This window comes from Calonectris borealis, chromosome 8 (assembly GCF_964195595.1).
Source record: "Calonectris borealis chromosome 8, bCalBor7.hap1.2, whole genome shotgun sequence".
In the NCBI taxonomy this organism is placed as follows: domain Eukaryota; kingdom Metazoa; phylum Chordata; class Aves; order Procellariiformes; family Procellariidae; genus Calonectris; species Calonectris borealis.
The window spans coordinates 35,251,395-35,274,500 of record NC_134319.1 but is presented as its reverse complement, the minus strand read 5'-3'; the positions used below and the strand labels follow the sequence as shown (position 1 = coordinate 35,274,500).

Sequence of the window (23,106 nt, the reverse complement as noted above, 5' to 3'; positions counted from 1 at the left end):
TGCATGATGTAAGAACTTGATTCATTAGTCCTTGCGCAGTCTCTAAAGCTAAGCATGCACGTCAGCTCATGGGCGGAACAAACACAGCAGCAAGCTTCCATGTGAGCAGGGAAAGGAAAATGCAGGATGAAGAATTCAGTACGAGGTTGAAGCAAGATGACAGAAACAATCAGGGGGGTAAATGCATTGCTCCAAGGTTAGGCATGCATCTGAGTGAACAAGCGAAAACCTGCCTCTCCCTGCAGGAAAGGAATTCTCCACCCTTCAGAAAAGAAAAAACAAAAAAGAAAAGAGCATTATTCCCAAGTAACAGACTGCATGGAAAAAAAGAAAAGAAAGGGAGTGTCAAAGTGTCAATTTATTTATTCATCAAGCAAGGAAAGTCTGAATAGGTGGCATCACCAAGACAGCAAAAGCAAATTTGTTTAAATACAACTGTTTCCAATATATGTTCCTAACAGAATCAGTTCAGATAATCTTGCTATTTTAATACCGATTTTATAGGTTTACATTAGATCAACCATGTATTCACACCTGGGTTTTCCCAAAAAAGGACCTCATGGCTAGCTGATTGACGTCTTTTCAGAACATGGACTATATACCATTCCCTAGAAAATTTTTCACACTGCATTGCACTATTCAATCGCTTTTCATCCAGCCAAATGACATCTTCCACTTCTTGCAATTTGACAAAAGTACATCCAGGTCTCTCAATAGACAGTGATAAATCTGCACCCCCAACCACCAGTGATAGAAAACCCAGGTTGAGGGATGCCAATCTTTTACAGTTCAACCTGAATGAGAAACTTATCGTAGTTCATGGAGACTTTAGGCATTTCAAAACCTTCTGGCATTCTGAAAGCTTTCAACCTAGTCTGGGAGGGGGGAAGCAAGCTTCACACAAGTGAAAAATAATTGAAAAAAAAACACACAAGGAATAGAACAGATCATTACCTATTTCAAAAGAGTTAACAACTTTGGGGTTAGAGTATTTCCTTAGAACGTGTGGAACCAAAATTCATGTGCTTCCTGAGAGTTCAACCAGGGGATAAAACTCATCCTAGGCAGATTCTCTGCTCATTTATAGTAAGCTATTCCAACAAAAGTCTTTCTCCCTTACTCTCGAAGAAATGAGACATTCATATAAACTTGTAATTTAGACTGGAAGGAACCTTCAGTCTCTATTCCCACCTCCTGCTCAATGCGGAGCCAACTTAAAGTCAGATCAGGTTGCTCAGGGCTTTGTTCAGTCAAGTTCTACTTTCACATTAAGTATTCACTGAGTCAGACAGAGAGAGGATGACACCTTACCCAGCCCAGTTAAGTAAGGATGCGGCAACACATTCCAGTGCTTGACCACTCTCACTGCACAATAATTTTACTAATAGCTAATCAAATTTATCTTGCTGTAACTTACGGCCATTACCCCTCGTCCTTTCTCTGTGCATCTCCAAAAAGAGTCTGTTTTCCTTACAGCTACCCATTAGGTAGCTGAAGATAACAGTCAGACCTCCCACCACCACTACCTTTGCCTACTCCTCAAGGCTAAACAAATCCAGCACTTTCTCATGTGCTCCAGTCCCCTAATTGCCTAGGTGGTACTCTCAGGGAATTAATCCAGTTTGTAGACACCTTTCTTGTACTAGGTGGCCCTAAACAGGATTCAGATGCAGCTCCAGTATTCAAGCTGGTACATTAAAAAAAAAAACTGTTTATGATAAAATTGTATTTTGTGACATTTGGGATACTCCCTTGAAAAGTTCAAAATTTTCTTAAGACGTAACATCCTCTACTGCAACCTGACCCATTGACATTAAAACCAAGTTTTAAAGTTAGACAAAAAGAAGTCTGCAATTTTTCACAATGAAAAAAATGTAGTGTTAAAGAGCCCAAACAGTTAGGAAATTTGGATTGAATTTGGCTGATGGAAATCACACAGCTTTTAAATATGTTACGTGTTTTCATTTAAGAAACGTCAAAACAAATAGTTTCAACATTTGTAATAAGTGTAATTTGGGACAATTTTTATAAAAGCCGAGAAGACAAAAGGCTGCAGGTTCATAGCACTGGGCGGGGAGAAGAGAAACCCTCTCATTCAGAAGAGTGGTTGAGGCAGACATAATACTGGGGTTCAAAGCGTTCTGCTCCTCAAAGCTCTGAGCTCATAACGCCCAGAGAGTGCCTTTCACACAATGAAGTCACTCTGATTTTCTCCTGGTGATGTTGTTCCCGTTAATGGGCTGAAGAATTCATTGAGTCAGAGAGGAGGACATCATAACTACCTGATTAAGGAATTCTAATTGAGACATGCTGGAAGATCTTTTCTCTGATCTGACTGACAAACTATTTTAAAAAACAATGTAATTTCTAAATTAAACAGTGACAACAGGAGTGATACAAGGCAATCCATAGCAGGATGCCCTGCAGCATGGCAGTCAGTCAGTATTCTTTCCTACAAGCTGAAATACATCTGCTCAAATCTCCTTACGCTAAGAAAGAATCAGTGAACAGGTCCTAGACATCCCCAGTAAATTCACTAAGAAGGGGACTACTCAGTCTAAAATGGAGCAAAAGATCTTTCGGTGATTTTGAGAATCTCTGAAAAGTGCCCCAAAAGGATATAATCCATTTTGAGTCAAATGAGTCATCATCTTCAAATCACAAGGAATTTGTTTTCTCCATTTCATCAGCAAAGTAAAGCAACACAAAAAATATTTTGGATCTATATCAACAGCCTGAATTCTTAACTTTTTGGTCATCAAGATGAAAGAATCAGTTACGCAGTCCTAGTACGTACAGTAGTAGCTGTTGATACAGAAACGTGGGTGCATAAAAAAAAAAGCACCTCTTTTCATCCATTCCTCCTATCAAAGCTCCTAGTAAGATCACCTGCAGACTGGGCTGTCCTCACCCTTCAAGGCATTCTGAAACACCTCCACCCGCAGACTGGCTCCACTGACCTGCTATGCTGCAAGACAGCTGTCTCCGCATGTCTTTTCCATACTGATAGTGTATGCGTAAAATTTGCTGTGAATTATAACCTTAGAAATAAGTCAACTCTCATCAAAATTCGTTCTTGAACTGCCTGAAGAAAAAATGAAGAAAAACAAAAGAAAAAACCCTTACCACGTGGATCCTGAGAGACCAGCAACGTAAGTCGCACAGTCTAAAATTCCAGATTCATAAAGTGCTTTCATGACTCCAGCAAACCCTACCATGGCACGGAATCCACCTCCTGAACCCAGTACCGCTATCACTGGTACCTGCATAGATGAGAAGAATAGCATATCACCACATCAATTCCGATAAAGACTTAAAAGTAGTAAATAAACATTATTCATCAATCATCAGCCAAACATACCAGCCTTGTCCAATTAACAGGTCACCATCCAGAGATCCTCACAGCAGAGAAAAAACCTGTGCTTTTCAAATCTGTACACAAAAGTTCTAACAAGACAAAAAGAAGGTATTCTGCGGTCTCTTAGTGGTACGTGTGTAAGAGAACGGCAAAATGCTTTAATAAAGCACTTTGAAATATGACTTTTAAACACTGTATGTAGAATGGAGCAGTATCATAATCCCATCCATGAAGTTACCTGTCCCTCTTAGGTTCTCTGGGCCCAAGAGTGATGTACAATATCTGTATGTCACTTATTCAGTCCCTTCTGCTTCACAAAAAGCTGGACTGCAGCATGGGAGGAGAGCACTGCTGATCACAAGCAAGGGAAGCCAGGAACCAGCCAGCAGCATGCGAGGTTCTCTCTGCCAAGGTGGAAATCTCACAGAGCGGCAGAGCAGAATTCCTTCCAGCTCCCTATTTATCTTGTACCTAGGGACCATCAGCAACCAGGAGGTGCAAAGAGATGGCATGTAACAAAGCACCTGGCATGCAGGGATATAAAGTGAAGCTAAATGTACCTAGCGCCCATGCAGGCAAGAAGAAAGGTACGACTGAGGCAACACAAGGGCAGGAAGAAAGCATGAATTCCCAGGAGAGGGGGAGCTGTAAGCTTGCTACTTCTGGCAGTGAGAGAAGTCTCCCCTTCCACCTGCTGCAGCCCCCCGCCTCGGGTCAGAGCCCTGGTGACAGGGAAGGAACAAATGCTGTCAGGGAGGATTTTGGACCAGACATCAGAAGTTACTGGGTAAGAAAGTGTCAAGTGATGGTGGCTGATGACTCCCTCTTCTGTGGGACACAGGCCAACCTGCCAGCCAGACTGATTGTTTAGGGAAGTCTGCTGCTTTCCCAGACTCCAGATCCACGATGGCATGGGGAAATGGCTGAGTCTCACCTGGCCTTCCAGATGCTACTCCTCGCTGCTCATCCATATGGGCAACAGTGATACAAGCAGGGGAGACCCTGAGCTTTAGACCCTTGAGATGAGAGGTGCTTTGCCCCCTCTTGGAGCAAGAACGAGGGGCAGAGGCACCCGAGGCTGTGGCCTATGGACTTGATCTTTCCAGTCGGGAAGAGGAATGGCTCAAGCAGATGCTATCAGGCTCAGGTGGTGTCACTAGTGAGACTCTTGGCTTCTTGACGATGAAGCCTTTGCTTGCTGATGAAGATGGACCATGGGAAGATAAAGAATCTACCTGACCAAGAGAGTGAGGAACACCTTCATGAACAGACTTGCTAACTTAATGAGGAAGATTTTAGACTAACTTCAATGACGGGGACCTAAGTGAGCAAAGGGTGCAAATGTTGCAAATGCAGTAGGAATGTATGGGAGAAAGCTAGTAGTGAAACCTACATGTTCCTGCTCAGAAGGAAGAGCGTTCAGAGGCTTACCTCAAATGTCTCTATATGGATGCACAGAGACATCAAACAAGAAAAACTGGAAGTTCAAGTGCAGTCACAGGTCTATGACACAGCCAGAATGCCACAGACTTGGTGGGACAGCACGCATGCCGGGCACACTGCCATGGATGGGTAGAGACTGGGAAGACAGGCAGGGAAAAAGGGTGCCAGGGGGCTGTGCTCTACAAGAAAGCATCTCCTTGATTGTACAGAACATGAGGATGCAACCAGAGACACGTCTTTTGGGAGTTTCTGGGTCATGATCACAAAGAAAGTAACGCTAGGGATGCTGTGGCAGTCAGGTTCAGACCGCTGGCCATTGGGATGAAGTGGGTAAGACCTTCTCTAAAAACCAGAAGTCTCCTGATCTGGCTGTGCTCCTCACAGGGGATTTTAATCCCCTGCTGAAAGGTCAGCATTGTGCAAGCCACCCAGGAAGTCTGTAGACTGCCTTGGTGACAATTTCCTAATGCTGGCGGGGCTGACTAATGCTGTACCTCACCTGCTGCTCACAAATACTAAAGAACCAGGGGCAATCGCGGCCACCGGGAGCTGCTTGGGTTGCAGTCCTCACAGAGTGATTGAGTTCAGGATCAGACCAAGGTCGGGAAGTGAGCATCAGAGTTCGGACGCTGGAATTCACTAAACTGGATTGTTCTGGGACTTGGTAGGCAGAACCCCCCGATTTTCTCTGTTGGCAGTAAACTGAGCGTTGGTAATAGAGCTCCTTTCAGAGGCAGCTGGGACTGGCTGACCTCCAGAGGTCCCTTCCAAACAGTATTTCTACGACTCTGTTGTATCGTACATTTTATTCAATACTACTTGCTAATAGGGCACAATATTATCACTGCGCAGAATCCTCCGGTTTAGGTTCCTTAAAGGCACAGAAAGGTAATGCCTGATTTTTCTGATTCTTCAGGCCAAATAGTAAAATATATATATATAGAGAGAAAGTCAAATACTACCACTATGACCCTCCTTAGCTTCCTGTCTACTGAAATAATGTATAGAATTTCAAGTTCAGTTCACTCGCACAGATTTGTGGCACTGCTTCAGACCTTAAAATACAACCAATAAGTCTACAAATTGAGTGAATAAACCACATCAGGTCTCAGCATTAGCAAGTTGTTGCCCCCATGATGCCCTGTCACTTAGAACTCTAATTGCCTGCTTTCTCAAGAATTAGAATCTCTTTGAAGAATTCGCCACTTGTAGCAAGATTTCTAAATAAAAATATACTCAGAATTTCGTTAGAATGTCTGTCCTTCTTATCCATAATCCAAAACAGAGAAGATATTAAATTTAGTTATTAAATAAACTATTTAGTTACAAAACCACAGAAATTTTTAAAGCAATCCAAACACCAGCTTTAATCCAAATGGTATCTTTGTGACAGAGCCAAAACCAGTAAAAGTTACTGATCAGAAACCGGAGAGACAAATAATATTTTGGATAGCAGTTTAAAAACACATTTTATAATAAAAACATCTGATATTACTACATAGCATGAAGACAATCTCAAATTTAGAACTATCTTGCAAAAACTACAGGAGAGGTAATGAGAATTCATGCGTGTCTGTACAGCTGCTCAGCTACCAAGAGATAGCAAAGTGAGCAAAAGCAGAGCCAGTTACAAGTGACACCATATTGAAAACGTATCTACAGGGGTTTTATTTTATACTTCTTTCCTTCTCACTTCCCAGCCTCCTCAGCCCTAACTTCAAAGCTGTTCCCTTCCATTGCATAGTTTCTCCAAGTATCTAGAAAGAAGACAAAATAAAATAAAATAGCGATAGGAGGAAAACTGCCAGCAAAACCTCGACCCTGGATTTGGGAGAGCAGACTTGGGGCTGCGAAGGAGCTAGTCAGTAAGGTCCCCTGGGAATCTGCTTTTGAAGGTACTGGGGTCCATGAATGCTGGTCACTTTTTAAGAACCATCTCTTAAGAGTGCAGGGGCAGGCAATTCCAAAGTGTGGGAAGTCAAGCAAGCAGGGCAGAAGGCCGGCTTGGCTGAGCAGGGATCTTCTTCCAGAACTTAGGCAGAAAAGGAAAGCTTACAGACATTGGAAGCAAGGACGGGCAACAGATGCTGTTCACCACTGTATGGAGAACATTTGTGTGGCCAAAGCTCAATTACAGTTCAAGCTGGCCACCATTGTGAAGGACAACAAAAAGGGCTTTTTAAAACATGTTAACAGCAAAAGGAGGATCAGAGATAACATTGATCCATCAGTCACCTCACAAATAGGGACATAGACAAAGCAGAGATATTTAATGCCTTCTTTGCCTCTGTCTCTAACACCGATGATGGACCCTGGAACTGCCACAGCCTGTTGGAAGACCGTGACTGGGGGGATGATGAACTCCCAGCCAACTCTGAACTTGTTTGAAACTTGCTGCTCCAGCTGGATGCCCATAAGTCTATGGGGCCCGATGGGATTCATCCCAGGGTACTGAAAGAGCTGGCTGATGGTATTGCGGGACCCCTCTCCATTATTTTTCAATGGTCTTGGGAGTCTGGAGAGGTCCCAGTCGACTGGAAGCTGGCCAGTGATGTCCCAATTTTCAAGAAAGGTAAGAAGGAAGACCCTGGTAACTACAGGCCTGTCAGTCTCACTTCAGTGCCTGGTAAAATTATGGAGAAGGTTATTCTGGGAGTTACTGAAAAACACTTGAGAGACACTGCAGTCATTGGTCATAGCCAGCACGGGTTCATGAAGGGAAAGTCCTGCTTAACCAACTTAATTTCCTTTTATGACAAGGTCACCTATCTAGTTGGCCAAGGGAAGCCAGTAGATGTGGTGTTCTTTGATCTTAGCAAAGCTTTTGATACTGTCTCTCACAGTATCCTTCTGCATAAACTGTCCAGCACACAGCTAGACAAGTCCATAACACGTTGGGTGAGCAATTGGCTGACGGGTTGGGCTCCAAGAGTTACAGTAAATGGAGTTACATCAGGCTGGCGGCCAGCCACCAGTGGGGTTCCCCAATTTTAGGGCCAGTGCTCTTTAATGTTTTTATAAATGATCTGGACACAGGAATCGAATGTACATGAAATAAGTTTGCCGATGATACTAAACTAGGAGGAGCTGTGGACTCCCTCGAGGGCAGAGGGGCCTGGATAGACTAGAGAGCTGGGCAATCACCAATCGTATGAAATTTGACAAGAGCAAGTGCCGGATTCTCCACCTGGGAGGGTAATCCTGCTTATATATACAAACTGGGGGACAAGAGGCTGGAGAGCAGCCCTGCGGAAAGAGATCTGGGGGTTTGGGTTGATGGCAAGTAGAATATGAGTCAACAGTGTGCCCTGGCAGCCAAAAGGGCCAACCGTGTCCTGGGGTGCATCAAGCACAGTGTAGCTGGCCGGTCGAGGGAGGTGATCGTCCCACTCTGCACTGCATGGTGCAGCCCCGCCTCGAGTGCTGTGTGCGGTTTTGGGCGTCTCAATAGAAGAAGGACATCAAACTGTTAGAGGGTGTCCAGAGGAGGGTGACCAAGATGGTGAAAGCTCCCAAGGGCAAGACTTATGACGAGTGGCTGAGGTCACTTGGCTTGTTCAGCTTGGAGAAGAGAAGGCTGAGGGGTGACCTCACGGCAGTCTACACCTTCCTCAAGGCAGGCAGCAGAGGTGCTGGTCTCTTCTCTCTGCTGACCAGTTATAGGACATGTGGAAATGGAATGAAGCTGCGACAGGGGAAGTTCAGATTGGACATTAGGAAAAGGTTCTTCACAGAGAGGGTGGTCGGTCACTGGAACAGGCTCCCCAGGGAAGTGGTCACAGCACCAAGCCTGCCAGAGTTCAAGGAGCATCTGGACGATGCTCTTAGTCATATGGTTTAGTTTTACGTAGTCCTGCGAGGAGCAGGGAGTTGGACTTGATGATCCTTATGGGTCCTTTCCAACTTGAGACATTCTATGATTCTGTCATTCTAAAAATTAACTTGCTACCATGATTGAGTGTTTCAGCAAAGGTCCCACCTGGTTCCCAGTTTCCGAAACCTAGAAGAATTTTCCACTGCTCAATGGTGATAAGGTAACAACCTCTTGGTTGTTACTAAGCATAAAAAGAATTACACAGTTGTGCAGAAAGCCCCTATCTGATCAAACTAGTAATCAGTCAAAAATTTCACTGACACACAATTTAAGGTGCCAATAGATGGGATTAGTTATAAGAAAAGGAACCATGTGACTACTGAGTACAGCTTCTTTCAGGCAGACTCCACACTCCAAGCCGTGAAACTCCCCTGCAGACTGAAAACACACTCACACGGAAATGACCATGCACAATGACCAAGTATGTTGAGACATTTCTCAAGGCTTCCATGCCACAAAAACTGCTTATTCTTGATGCAGTAAGATTATTTGATTATGCTTATAAGTGTTAAGCTTTAGTAATAAAAACCACAGGTATTTACTGGCATTAGCGTTCATCATGCACCTCCAGAGATAGCTATCTATCAAAAAACGACAAAACAAAGGTAAAGATTTAGGACATGCCTGTTTTCTTAAGCCAACACCCCAATAACGGAGCAGTTGCTTTGAACAGAAGAGCCATATTACTAATCACAAATTTAATAATGTACGTTAGGCTTTGAAAGCTCTTTACAAACACTACCTAATTAACCTACACAGACAAATCCCAACAGGATGAAGACAGTGCAGGTGCAAGCCTGGAAAAAGTATGTGAGAACACTTCCAAAGCACCACTATTCAACAAATCTATTCATCAGTGCAGTGGCATGAGCACAAGGGAAAATCTGAGTTTTCCTCGGGATGCAGAGAAATCTGTAAGGAGGATCAACAAAAAATATCGAGAAGAGTCACTAGCATCCTGACGGCAAACTCTTCCTGTATACTTAATCCACAGGCATTCTGGGAATCATAGAATCCTATACTAGGGGAGGGTGGGTATACCAAGAAGTACGTGTATGTATGGTATCGCTTCATTTCCACTCGATACCAAAGCAAAGTATGAAGAGTTGCAATCACTACTTTATTTCCAGGCATGAAATTCAACTAAAGAGCTCTAGAGTAGAGGGCAGCTGCTTAAGTAAGCTTCCCACAGTAAATAGAGCTTTTAAATAATGAAAAAATAACTGAAGAGAAGCATCTACTGCACATTTACATTCATTTATTTCAGCCAGCTGAATACAAGTTGACTTGTAGGCATAAGTCAGGTGATGAAGGTTAAGAGTTCTCTTCTGCTTTGCAGAGGAACGTAGAGTGCATTTCCAAGCAGGCAGGTTTGTTAAAGCAGCTTTTTAGCTGCAATTCAGTTTCCAACATGTTTAAGGGCAAGAAATGTTAAAATTTGAAATTACATACACCCATCTTACAAGTTGCCCTCTAGGATAAATAGGGCAGAGGCAGGGGGGAAGTAGCTGCAGACAGAGTACAAAGGGAAAAGAACCAAGAAGCCATCTCACAATTGAGAAAGAACAGAGAAAAGATAGGATACCAAGGTGTGCACGTTCCTCCAGGTACACAGGCTGGGGCTGACGCACTCTATTCTTTGAGGCACTCTGAAAAAGTAAAACGAGGGCAGAGGTACTAAACCCATTCAAGCGGGTTAGTAAACTTAGACCAAAATGGTAAGTCACTCACAAGAAAGCGATGCAGTGAGTCAACAGCAAAAATGTGAACTGAATTCAAAAGTCTTGGAGACAAAAGCCCATTGCTCTAATCCCTGGCCACACTGCCACACTCAATTCTATATGGTTGTGCCCACTTCTGAACAACCAAAAGGCCATGCCAGCACGGCCTTCTTTTTCCTGCGGTTCCTATGCACGGCACAATGCTGAGGGACCCAAGCTAGTTTTGAACAAACCAGCTTAGATATGTTCCAAACAAACTCCACTGAACAGGATTTAACAACGCAGATGAAGTGTTCTGTCAATACATCTGTACTGTTTCTAGGATCCATGGGGCACTGTACTGTGTGGACAAGCTCAGCACCATACAGTTCCACTTCAGTCAACGGGCGCCTCATCTCAACAAGTGCTGATTGCTTAATCACCAAACTGGGCATGAAAATGAAAAGGATGGAAGCAAGATATGTTTTAAGAAAAGCAAGCTCCGAAAAAGACAATCTCAATCATATTTTCCACTAATCTGGCAAAAAAGTTAAAACATATTAAATCTTGTTTTGGGAATGAGTGGTGTAGATGTTTTTATCCAAATGCTCTGGAAACACAGTGCACAAAATCTGTACAAGAATACCTGTGGTGGAAGAAAAATTGCCATGGGGTACACAGATGATTATTTAAAAATTGTTCTGCAAATCCGGTCTTAGAGAACTATATGCTTTCTGGTGCAAAATGAAAAGCATGGATCTATCTCCTTTACCCAATTTTAACCTAGGCACAGCCTGCTAAGGATTAAAACAGTAAAGAACCATTCATTTTTATTGATCATGGTATTTTTACAAAATTGTTTAAAGCAACAAAAATTATAAACATAAACTGAGCAATAACACAGGTACGAGAAATCTCATCCTCTGTGTTTTCAGAATGTGCCTCAAGATTAAGTAAGGAAATTTGGAAGTACTCACTTCCCCATCCAGCGATGTATAATTATTTCACAGGTATTAAAGTCTCATAGCATCCCTGCAAGGCACATATGTTGCTATTCACAGATGAAGAAACTTAGGTGAACTTTGTGACTTGTTTAAGATTAAACAATGACTCATAGGCAGCTAAGAATACTCATTATGTCTCCTGACTTCTGATGCCATGTTAAGACTACAACCATCCTATAAATCCTCCTGCTATCTCCCATCTGTAGCAATAAAAGTAAAAATGACAGGTTATAAGGACAAAACTATATTTTAACTTGAACAAGGGGTTTTCATTGCTAGAAGCAGCTAAAAATTCTGACAAGTCAGCTTAAAAATACACACTTGGCATATGAAAAACTGGAGGAATCACATTACCTCAGTCCTTCCTAGGGTTGATAAGCCTACAATTAGAGATTACTGTCTGGTCTTGGAAGATGCAATTTAACTGATAAACCTTCAGTATTTGAGACAGTGAGGGATACCAAGGGAAGATGATGACAAAAAGAATATGAAATCTTACCTAGCGTTTACAATAATTTATGCACACATACCACCTGCACAGAACTGATACTTCAGGCACGGAGTATCACTCCAGTCCTAACTGGATCTTGGCAGAATATCTGCAGCCTTTCTGAGAAAGATATTATTCTGCTGTAGAACATCAGACCAATGTCACATCCACAAATATCTATTCTGATAAGATTTGCATGTGTTAAGATTAAAATAACTGAACCGAAAATTAAAAAACCGTGAAAATGTTCCTTCACAATATGCACAATTTATATCTCTACAAAAAAAAAGTACGATATTTGTCAAATTCTTTCATCTTCCTCAGAAAGCTCACACAAGCACATTTTACTATGCAAGACAGAGTTCAAAAGTACACAACAGCAGCGTTTTTACCACCTGCTCAAAACTTCATAGAAATTTAAAAGGAATTCTTCAGTGTCGGTTCCAGTTTCTGCAAAAGACTGTCACACTCCGCTTATACTAAAACCAAAAACTTCCTACACAAAAGGAATCAATATCAGTTAATTAATCAAGCCAGATTAATTCACTGACTCTGCTCATTGCTTGACACCCCCCGCATACACACGGTCTTCCTGTCACAATTCTGGGAGCAGAACAGGACAGGGAACAAGCAAGGAAGAAAGAGGAGGATGGAAAAGCTACTGCAGAACAAGTGGATCTGTACCAAGCGTATCCTTAATTAACTCAAAATAATGCCTTTTACGAAATCACTGAAAAGATCAGTAGGGTTCAGCACCCTTCCTCACTGTGACGTGACCCAAACCACCATCAGTCCATCTAGAGCTGTTGGCTTGACTTTCTGTTGGCTCGCTGCAGAGCACCAGCCAGTCAATGAAAGCTGCAGTTTCTCACGTTCTCTAAGAACTTCATAATCTTAATCCTACAAAATGGGCTAAAGGAAAAGAAGAAAGGAAAGAAAGGACATAATTTCTAAGCTGACTCTAACATTAAAACAGCTCACGTCTTGCCTAATCCTTTAGACACGAAAGCCATACAGCCAAGGCCATTTTAAGAGCACAGGCTGGATATCAAGCATGCAAGGGCAGATTCTGCAGCTGGGCGCGTGCCCAGAGCCACCGCACACTTCTTGTGCAGCAGATATTTCACATGCCCCTTAGGCATTTTTCAGATGACGATCTCAGCTCAGAACCAACACCTTAACAAAGCATGGTATTCAGAATCAGAGCAAAATGAAAAGCATGGATTTAGCTCTTTACCCAATTTTAACCTAGGCACAGTCTGCTAAGGATTAAAACAATAAAGAACCAGCTAAAAGTTACAGCAGTTTGTTTAAGGTGCAAATGAAAAGCTGTGATTTCTATCCTACGACGGCATTTGTGCAGTCTTGTCCTTTTGCACATAATCCTATTTAAGTGAAGCTTCATTTTGGCACAGGATTTTGTCTCCTTAAAATTTAATCTATAAAGATTATATATCTATATATCTATAAAGCACAAGAAAAATTATTCTCCATTCTAAATATTGTATACGCATAGAGGAGAAAGAAATCCTTTTTCTTCTGCCATCTGTCTTTACACTGAACCCTTCTACCTCATATGTCTCATTCATTCCTTGGAGAGAGAAATGCAGGACTCCAAAGGTGATACTACTCTTGATGTGAACTCTCCAAACTTACATCACGGGAAGTGGTCAAGTTCTTGCTGTTTTCCTCTCCTAGAAATGATTTCATACTGTGCATGATATTATCTTTCCTCTGTTGCCGAAATTTCTTCTCCTCATCACACAGAGCCATGCTGAACCGGAGATCAGTTGAAGAGCTATTTTGCAAAACAGACAGGCTTTAACAAAAGGCATAATTCAAAACAGAATTAAAAATATCGCCTAGGGAAATGAATGGAAGTAAGAGTAAATTCCTCATTAACTTACATAAGATGAAATAAAATAAAATAAAATCATGATTAGTCATGCGACACAATTTCATCAGTTGATTTCATGGAGTGATGGACATAAATAACAATGGCACACTGTGTCTTTAAGACGTGCATTTGATATAGAAACCTCATTGTTCACATACTAGTGAAAACCAAACACAAAATATGCAGCTTCTAGTGGTGGTCTTAAAAAAACCTAGATTAAAATACAGCAAGTGAGTTCACCACTCACATACAATTATAAATTTACAGTCTAGAAATTTGAATTCTCTGCTTATCCACTGAACAAAGAACTGCAATGAAAATTTCTCATACATTCCTACTAACGTATACTCTTCTTAAGTTAGAGGTTCATGTTAAGAGAGAAGAGGGTAATTTTGACTCGGTATCCATTCAGTCTTACAATCAAAAACTGTATGGATCTCAGCACAAATTGTACTGGCTGGCCACAGGAAAAAGCCTTTTCCTCTAGCTTTTTCCCCACAATGTGTGACCAAAAATGTACATACACCTCAAAATGTGCATAAAGACCTCTATATTGTACTTAAATAAAAGCTATGACTTCAGCTCCCACTTCTCATTTCAGGTATCAAGGCAGGATAAACAATTGGAACCGTCACCTCATTTGGACTGGTTAACTCACTGAGCCAGTATGTCATTCCAAGGGTTTGAACACCACCTCCCAGCTGCGCTGCCTCCAGCAGACAGCAGCGAGGAGGAGTGTACAAATTTGTCCTGGCGCCTGCCTCACTGAATTCACCTATTTACAAAGATGAGCTAAAAGTGTTTGTGGATACTTTGACATGTTAGTTACAAGGCAGCATTTTTAAGAGTCCTTTATGAAAAACATACAATGGTGAAATGGATCTATTCAGGCACAGATAATAATTCTTCAGATTTTTTAAAAACTTATTATGTAATAAAATAATGGGATTAAGAAAAACCGGGAAAAAGACTGCCTAAAAGCGACATTCCATGAAGGTATACATGATACCATGAACAACAGGTCCACGCAGAATCCAAAATCTGCACGGCCATCCGAGAATAAGAGAGCAGAACTTGATCAGATCCTCTTGTTTAACATATTGCAACGCCTACTGCCTAAAAGCAGCAAGCCATAGCCAAGCATCTTCTGTTCATTTAATGTCAGAGATATAAAACACTTGTAATGTACAAGCCCTGGAAGGCTTAGGGGTGGTCTCAAGGACCACCCACATATGCAATCCTACTAGTACAAAATGACGAGCAGAAATTATCCCTGGGGGATCTTTGTCAGTCTCCAGAGTCATTATAAAAGAGTTCTACATTTACAGCTACAGTGCTCAGCACTGCTATTTATAGTTACAGACAAAAAAAGACTCTTTAAATGCCTGGCTCTCAGTAATTCATTTTTAGACTTAAAAGATATTTTTCTGTTTATGCCTCAAGGTGATTTTTGGTCTTTCACCTAGATAGACTAAGAAAGAGAGAGAAAGAAATCTAGAGAGAAGGGAAAAAAAAGGCAAAGAAAAGGTAGGCATCCGCGTAGCTTTACACGTGGTGAAATCCTGGCCCTACCGAGATCTTCACCTTTGACTTCAGTACTGCATGGTATTAACATCCAAATACATTTCAGGGGCAGCTTTGTAATGACTATCCGTATATGCTGAAAGTTAATGTGAGATGCAAAGTTACCATAGAAGGTAAAATAATGAGGATAACAGCTGAACCTGATGTCTATGAGTTTATTAGAGAAAAAGCCCTTGAAAAGGAAAGCACTTAACATAAACCAGGATGAGAAATTCATATATGATGGCCTTGTTCCTGCAAACATTTGGAAAGGGCACACCTATTAGTACAAGTAATGGTGTTTAAGTCAATGATAGAATTACAATGTGAAAATAAGTCTCAATTTTAAAGTCTCCTGACTTTACAGTACTTGGTATTTCTATGTTAAAACAAGGCATTTTTGCACTCTACCTGACATGTTTTTAAGAAAATTCTAGCGAACAGAGTAAAATAAAAAATACTTCTGCTGCTAATCTATCTTCCACTTTTTTTTTTTGAATATGAGATACTTACCATACTTCAAGAGACAATTCCAAAGTCATTTCTGTGACCTAAAAAAGAAATATTTAAATATGCTTACACCACTTACAGAGGCAAAAAACCACCAACACACCTGGAACATAAACTAACTATTACTGTCAGAATTTTTCTTTAAATCACTTTTTTTTAAAAAGGACGACATTTCTGAAATACATGAATGAGTTTCTTTTCTATGGAACTTTTTCTTTACAAAAATACACCACTAGCACTGAATACAGTATAAAATGCTGCTAGGTGCTGCTAGATCCTGACTTTCATTCATCAGATCCCATTGTCTTGGCTTTCTTCCACTGACAATCACTTTTTGACAGTGCTATTCATCTCTGGCCTGAAGGGATCCAATTGTCTTCACACACTTACGATCCTTTGTTTCCACTGCCAGCCACAGTCTATCTGCCATTTGCTTCCCAGTTCACTGGGTAAACTTCATACTCAACTTGTATCTGAAACAAAGACTTGTAAGGGAATGACTGTTCTGTGTTCCACATGAGCCACCAAGTTTGTTTCCACAGTTAAATACACTTAAATTTATCAATCAGGAAGAGTGATAGCTTACAAGTTTCCAAAAGATGCAAATAAATTAATAAATGTCACTACATAATGATTTCACTTGCAGACCACATAGAACTACCTGACCCATAAGCTGTGGGTTTGTCTCCTCTACCTCCTTCATGGAGCACTTAAAGGGGTTCCTTGCAGGCAAAAAGTTTAAAAATGATGGTTAAAGTACCAACTGCATTTGTCAGGCAAAATTCAAGAGTATGAGGTTGCTAGAACTAAGACGGAACGGACAGGCATTTTCATCTCCCCAGCTCTCTCATACGCAATGACCACCGACGCACTGGTACAGCCTTGTAGACGTGTAACAGGCTCACACAGTGTCTTGTTTCACTCTGCCTCTAGCTGCAAACGGATTACCCTCCTCGTTTGTGGCATGTGATCACTAGGAACGGAGCTAGAACACCGCAGCCTGAACGTTTGCTTGACACTTATACAGAGTAGTTAAGGACATGGAAGCGCAAAGCCGGCTCTGGCCTCCCACATCCCGCGTACCTGCCGACGGGCCAGGTAAAACCTGGCACTCCACTCCTGCCCTCTGAAATGGGAATTGTAAATGAGGTGGCGTATTAACAGGGTGGTGGGCGAAAGAAAAGGCAAAGAAATAACAAAGGAAGAACATGAAGAAACAGAGTGAGGAGTCATTTACGGAAATACTTCAAAGACAGGGTAGTAATTACGTTATTCCAGCACCTGATATTACTAATTTAGAAAGCACTTCAGAAACCACGCAGTGATCCAATGGTTGAAAAAAATGTACGCACGTGGTATTAAATAAACCCTTGAAGTGAAACCTTCCAATAGGGAAATAGCATGCCATTTTCTATACCTTATACAGGCTGCCATAGAAATCTCAGGAATACACGTTGTGTATACAAATTGTCTACATTGGACTCAACCTGACTTGATGTTCCCTTACCACTTGCTTACAAATTTCAGAGTCATATTTGGCTTTTTTCACTGATTTTTTTCCCCTATGTACTCTACCAAGCTTTGCTGAGGGCTGATGAGAAGTTAAAGCACATCTGTAATGTCTCAAGGCCTTATATTATTGGCATGAGCTTTGTAAACTGTGTTTTCAAAATTTATTCATCAGCTCTTTCTCACTACCTCACCTCGTGCCTGGCAGAACCAGGCATCTGCAGTCAGCCCACACTCTGGAAGCCCAAGTTACTGAAGCACTTAGTGAAATAAATATGCAGAAACTTCAAAAAATGCAGTAACTTTAAAAAAAAAAAAGGAAAAAAAAAAAGAGGGTATCAAAATTCCAACTGCCCTAAGGCTACGCTTAATTAAATGCTAGATCTTACATATGAAACTCTCCGATTCCAATAAATAGGCCTTAACCAGTTATTTGCTGTAACCACACTTTTAAAGTTATATCACATGGAAAACAGCAGAGCAGTCACAAATCAAGACCTCTGATCATATAATAAACCATAGCCCAAAACAGAAATGCAGACAGTATTTATACATACAGTATATGCATACAATATATATACATATAAAGATAACTAGATGTGATGGATATAACTACAAGTACTGAATTATGTTCAGAATGGCCTGTGATACGTCGTTCTAACAAATGATGATATTTTAATACATGCAGAACAAGCTCAATTACACACAGTTTTAACAACAATTTCCGGGAGTTACTGTGCCGGCAACAATCCTGTTAAACTGACTCCATATGTTTTGTATATGTGTTTAAAGAGAATAATCCAATTGGGACTTGCCTTTTTTTTAAAGCGTTCACATTAATGCATTATTGCATGTTAACTAGGGCTGTGTTACAACAAGCCATTTATTGAAAGTGAAACATATAATAATAAAAGAATTTCTGTTAGCTTTCCGGAAGCCACAGGCATCAGTAGTAGAGGTAATATACTGACCAGCAAAATCTGCGTAACCTCTCATGCTAACAAAGACCATTAAACTAAATTGAACCAAGTGGTGCAGAAACTGGTTTAGCAAGCAAAAGTTTGAAACTAGACTTTTAAAGAGGATTCTCTCAGAAAGGACACTAAGGCATTCAGTGGCACTGCTTAATTCTCCTCTCAGCAGGATGTGAGAAGATAAATACAGTGCTTTAGGCCAGTAGTCTGTGTTTAACCATGGACAACAGTGAGTGCTTAGGAAATGAGCTTCAGAACAGGGTATGAAGAGCACAATCCCCACCTGAGATAGCCCCTCTTGTGCCCCCGTTCAGCTATTTCCTGACTGAAAGGCTGCCACCCTTACCCCCTCCATGATACACTCTAATTCCTTCTTGAATTCAAAACTTAGCTCTATATTAGGAAAACACATACATACATAGTCCTGAGGTAGACCGATGGGATAAGAAATAGTCTTGGATTTCCTTTCATCTAGGAACATGTACTTCTGACGAGTATCAAGAGCAGGCCAAATGTTTTCCTTATGCTTCAAGAAAGTGACTGAGGGAATACTCTGAGTAACGTCAGACTTAGGACACATCACTTAGCCTTTATAAGCACCATCCTCTACTGATTTGTGAAGAAGCTTTATCTAACCAGAATGTGGCACAACTAAAATTCAGACACCTGATAAAGGACAGAAATGTGGTACGTCCTGGTGTACACAACAGTTTAGGTCTCTCAGTTCAGGTGCTCTTTTAAGAACTTTCCATCATGTTCAAAGCTGCACCAACACAGGTAAAGCTAAGAACGTTGCAACTTACATCATTGAAAGTTAACTGGACCTCCTTCTTCTCTCCCAGTTTCAGAGAAGATATAGGAAATGTGGATGTGCCAAGAGTCTCATCCATAACGTAGTTGGCGTCCATCAAAGTAACCTACAAAAGAAACACGGGTATTCAATTCTACTTCGATAAATCCCTTTTTAATTCCATACAGCCTAAGCCTAAAGTAAAAGAAAATTATATGGAAAAGGAATAGACCTAACCCAACCCAGTCAACGCCCAATGCCAACAGACATGTTCTTTTACAACAGGCTAAGCTCCTGTATAGTGCAGGTGGCACCTTCAAGGCATTCAATTGCATGAGTACGACAGTATCATTTACAAAGCATTTTTTATCTGAGCACCTTTTTCAGTAAACCTCACCATCTTTCTAAGCAGACATAATAACTTCAAATTATTCATATAAAATATACAATTACTTCAAATTTCCAGTTAGTAAAACTTCTCTATGGAGAAACTAACATAGTTTTAAATGTGATATGCCAAAAACCATTTCAGTGAAGATAGAATCCATACATCCTAGCCTTGTATCTACAGACCAAGATTTTTATAGCAATGATTTGGCAAAATGTGCAGCATTCCAAATTACACAAAGCTTTTCTCTGTATCCAGCCAGATCTTCAAGTCTCTTCTCATATTCTCCATGTCAGAGCATATACCTTTTCAAAATGCGATACTATCCAAAGACGTATGGATACCGCAGAGCAAAGTTCAATGCTTTTGCTCTAATCCATGTGGGTCTACATCTAAGCAATCTTTTTTCTCAGTGGCAGCCTTCCAAAGTTCTCAAGTAAGATGTTCAGAAAGAATTTCAAATTACCATTTACATGGTTTCTATAAAATGAGCTCTCTAAACTCATTTGGCTTACGATTTTTTTCCACTTTGTGGAATTGTATCTTCTAAAATATCATATGTTTGCGGTTTGGATCATATCTTTTGCATAAAACAAAGGGAATCAAGATACAATCACTTGAATAACTAGTTGCTACATCTGGGTTCAGTCTCTTCTCAGCTACAAAGAATCTTCTTCATCCTGTGCCACAAGCAACCCTTTGAAATGATGAACTGTATTTTAGGACAGAACTCTAATGGCATCTATGTTCTTCTGTTTCTTTGCCAAACTTTATGCCCATTGCTGTGATCTCTGAGGACTGTCTTTTAAAACCAACAGCAATAGCAAAAACTTCTTAATGGGATTTTGCAGAGCTGCTAACACTTCAGAATGAAAACTGCACTTGGGATAGAGTTAAAGATTTAGATTAAAATAATCTGAGGAGTTGAGAGAATTGTGGAGTCTCTTGTGAGTCTCTCTTGTGAGCTTAGGAATTCACAATGAGATTTTGGGTGGGGAGGTGAATTCCGACGCTGCAATCCATGCAGAATCCAATGCCGGGCACTGCGTCTGTGTACAACAATGGCAGAACACAAACATCAGTTTTAACCTAAAGACTATACCTTTCATGGTAAAGAGAATGTTTTCTGTGAACAACACATATATGTGTATGCAAATATACATATCGACCAGGTCCACAATTAACCATTTTACATGGTATCACTGGCTCTTTGCAGGCAATTTTCATGGAATTTTATAGCATGTGTCTCAGAAATCAGCAACAGCCTTTAGTTATTGTAATTCCAAATTCTACTTATAATCAATCTTGTTGTGTTCTGTTACAGGAGATAGAGACTTGCAGAACCTTGCAGTATGCTATGGCCATACTGTGCTGGAAATCAACAGCGTGCCAACTCACAAAATCCTGTGCTTTATAACAACTGCGTAAAAGCATGCTGAAAACTGAGAAACACCTTACAAAATGTTAGCCAAATTGCAAAAGATGCTTTAGTAACTGGGGGTTCTCACCTTGGTGGAATATGAGCTAGTCACATTATTACCACAAAAGGAAGCAAATGACCGAGACCTCCACATGGCCAAAAATACCTGAGATCATGTAACAGTAAGAAATTAATGGCTTGCCAGCATCTCAACTTCTTCACATCAGAATGCATAAAGACACAGAGTATAGGAGGTGGAACTGTTCCCAAAAAGACAGCCACTGGCCACTGCTGTTTGTGACATTAATAATTTATCCTTTAAAAATCCTTGAACGAAATTTTGTACTCAACAAATTCATACATTACTTAGGAAGCTGCCTAAGTGTGACTACAAGCAGAATCTGACCCAGTCTTTATACAATGCCAATAAAACCAAGGGACTATATTTTAACTATGATTTGCTATTCCTCATTTTACCATTCTGCTCATCTTTTGAAGATCATGAGAGCTACTATAGATCACGTTAATTATTTAGCCAGCTGTAGCTCCTGCAGATATTCCAAAAAAGCACAGGATCTGCAAAAAGACAGGTAAAACTCTGTGCCCCAGGACTTCTGTTAGAATCCACAAAGGCTTCATCAGATGAAATTGAAACAATTTTTATTTCCCATACTGCAACAAAGGCACGTTGATGAACTCAAGTTGTTCTTTTCTTCTTCCTATTTCCACAAATGCTTTCTCACAAAGAAGCCAAAATCACTCTATTCCTCTAATTCCTGATAGCTATTTGCCTGACTTGTTACTAGAAAGCAAGAACTCAGTTAGAAATTTCAAACTTTTCTCAAATTTCACGTGGCCAGTTTGTATGTCGATGACCAAAACATCTAGTATGAATCAACTCAGGTGACTGTTGCACCTGACGAGCTGGTGAAAGCTATTTTGGGTAATCTGCTTTCTGCAAAGCTGTAGTGAAGTTATTGTGAATGCCCTATTGTGCAGGATGCATATGATGGTTCTTCATGCTCCATTGAGCTGATCATGGGCTTCTTCCTCCCTGAACTGTAGAACCTACTCCACTCCCCAGGAACACAGGGAGACTTGTAGGAAGCACAATTCAATTTTCAGATCTTGAATAGTTTAGCCCCAAGAGATTATGGTTACCACCTCAATGAAAAGCTTCACAGGCTTTAGCCTCTGTCCCAGTTGGCCAATTTAGACTGAAACTCCGTAAGCTTGGATGGATGCATCCAGAGGGTAGTGATCAATGGCTCAATGTCCAGATGGAGATCAGTGACGAGTGGTGTCCCGTAGGGGTCCGTATTGGGACCAGTACTGTTTAATATCTTCATCAATGACATAGACAGTGGGATCGAGAGCACCCTCAGCAAGTTTGCAGATGACACCAAGCTGAGTGGTGCGGTCGACATGCCTGAGGGACAGGATGCCACCCAGAGGGACCTGGACAAGCTCGAGAAGTGGGCCCGTGTGAACCTCATGAGGTTCAACAAGGCCAAGTGCAAGGTCCTGCACCTGGGGCGGGGCAACCCCCGGTATCACTACAGGCTGGGGGATGAAGGGATGGAGAGCAGCCCTGCCGAGAAGGGCTTGGGGGTACTGGTGGACGAAAAGCTGGACATGACCCGGCAACGTGCGCTCGCAGCCCAGAAGGCCAACCGTATCCTGGGCTGCGTCAAAGGCAGCATGGGCAGCAGGTCGAGGGAGGGGATTTTGCCCCTCTGCTCTGCTCTGCTCTGGTGAGACCTCCCCTGCAGTGCTGCGCCCAGCTCGGGGATCCTCAGCACAGGACAGACATGGACCTGTTGGAGCGGGTCCAGAGGAGGCCACGAAAATGATCAGAGGGATGGAACGCCTCTCCTGTGGGGAAAGGCTGAGAGAGTTGGGGTTGTTCAGCCTGGAGAAGAGAAGGCTCCGGGGAGACCTTATTGCAGCCTTTCAGTACTTCAAGGGGGCTTATAAGAAAGATGGGGACAGACTTTTTAGCAGGGCCTGTTCCGACAGGACAAGGGGGAATGGTTTTAAACTCGAAGAGGGGAGATTTAAACTAGATATAAGGAAGAAATTTTTTACAATGTGGGTGGTAAAACACTGGTACAGTTGCCCAGAGAAAAACATTCAAGGTAAGGTTGGATGGGCCTCTGAGCAACCTGATCTAGTTGAAGATGTCC

At 41.5% G+C, this 23,106-nt stretch overlaps 1 protein-coding gene across 3 annotated transcripts in view; it reads right to left on the bottom strand.

The window, feature by feature from the left end:
• Positions 1 to 23,106, bottom strand: part of PLA2G4A (phospholipase A2 group IVA) — an 88,107-nt gene that overhangs the window by 22,585 nt on the left and 42,416 nt on the right. For all 3 annotated transcript variants that reach the window (XM_075156982.1, XM_075156984.1, XM_075156983.1), the window contains 4 exons: positions 19,126 to 19,239; positions 15,843 to 15,880; positions 13,526 to 13,667; positions 3,127 to 3,263 (listed from right to left, as the gene is read on the bottom strand). In XM_075156982.1, coding sequence (XP_075013083.1) covers positions 3,127 to 3,263; positions 13,526 to 13,667; positions 15,843 to 15,880; positions 19,126 to 19,239 — 431 coding nt within the window. The remainder of the gene's footprint in view (positions 1 to 3,126; positions 3,264 to 13,525; positions 13,668 to 15,842; positions 15,881 to 19,125; positions 19,240 to 23,106) is intronic.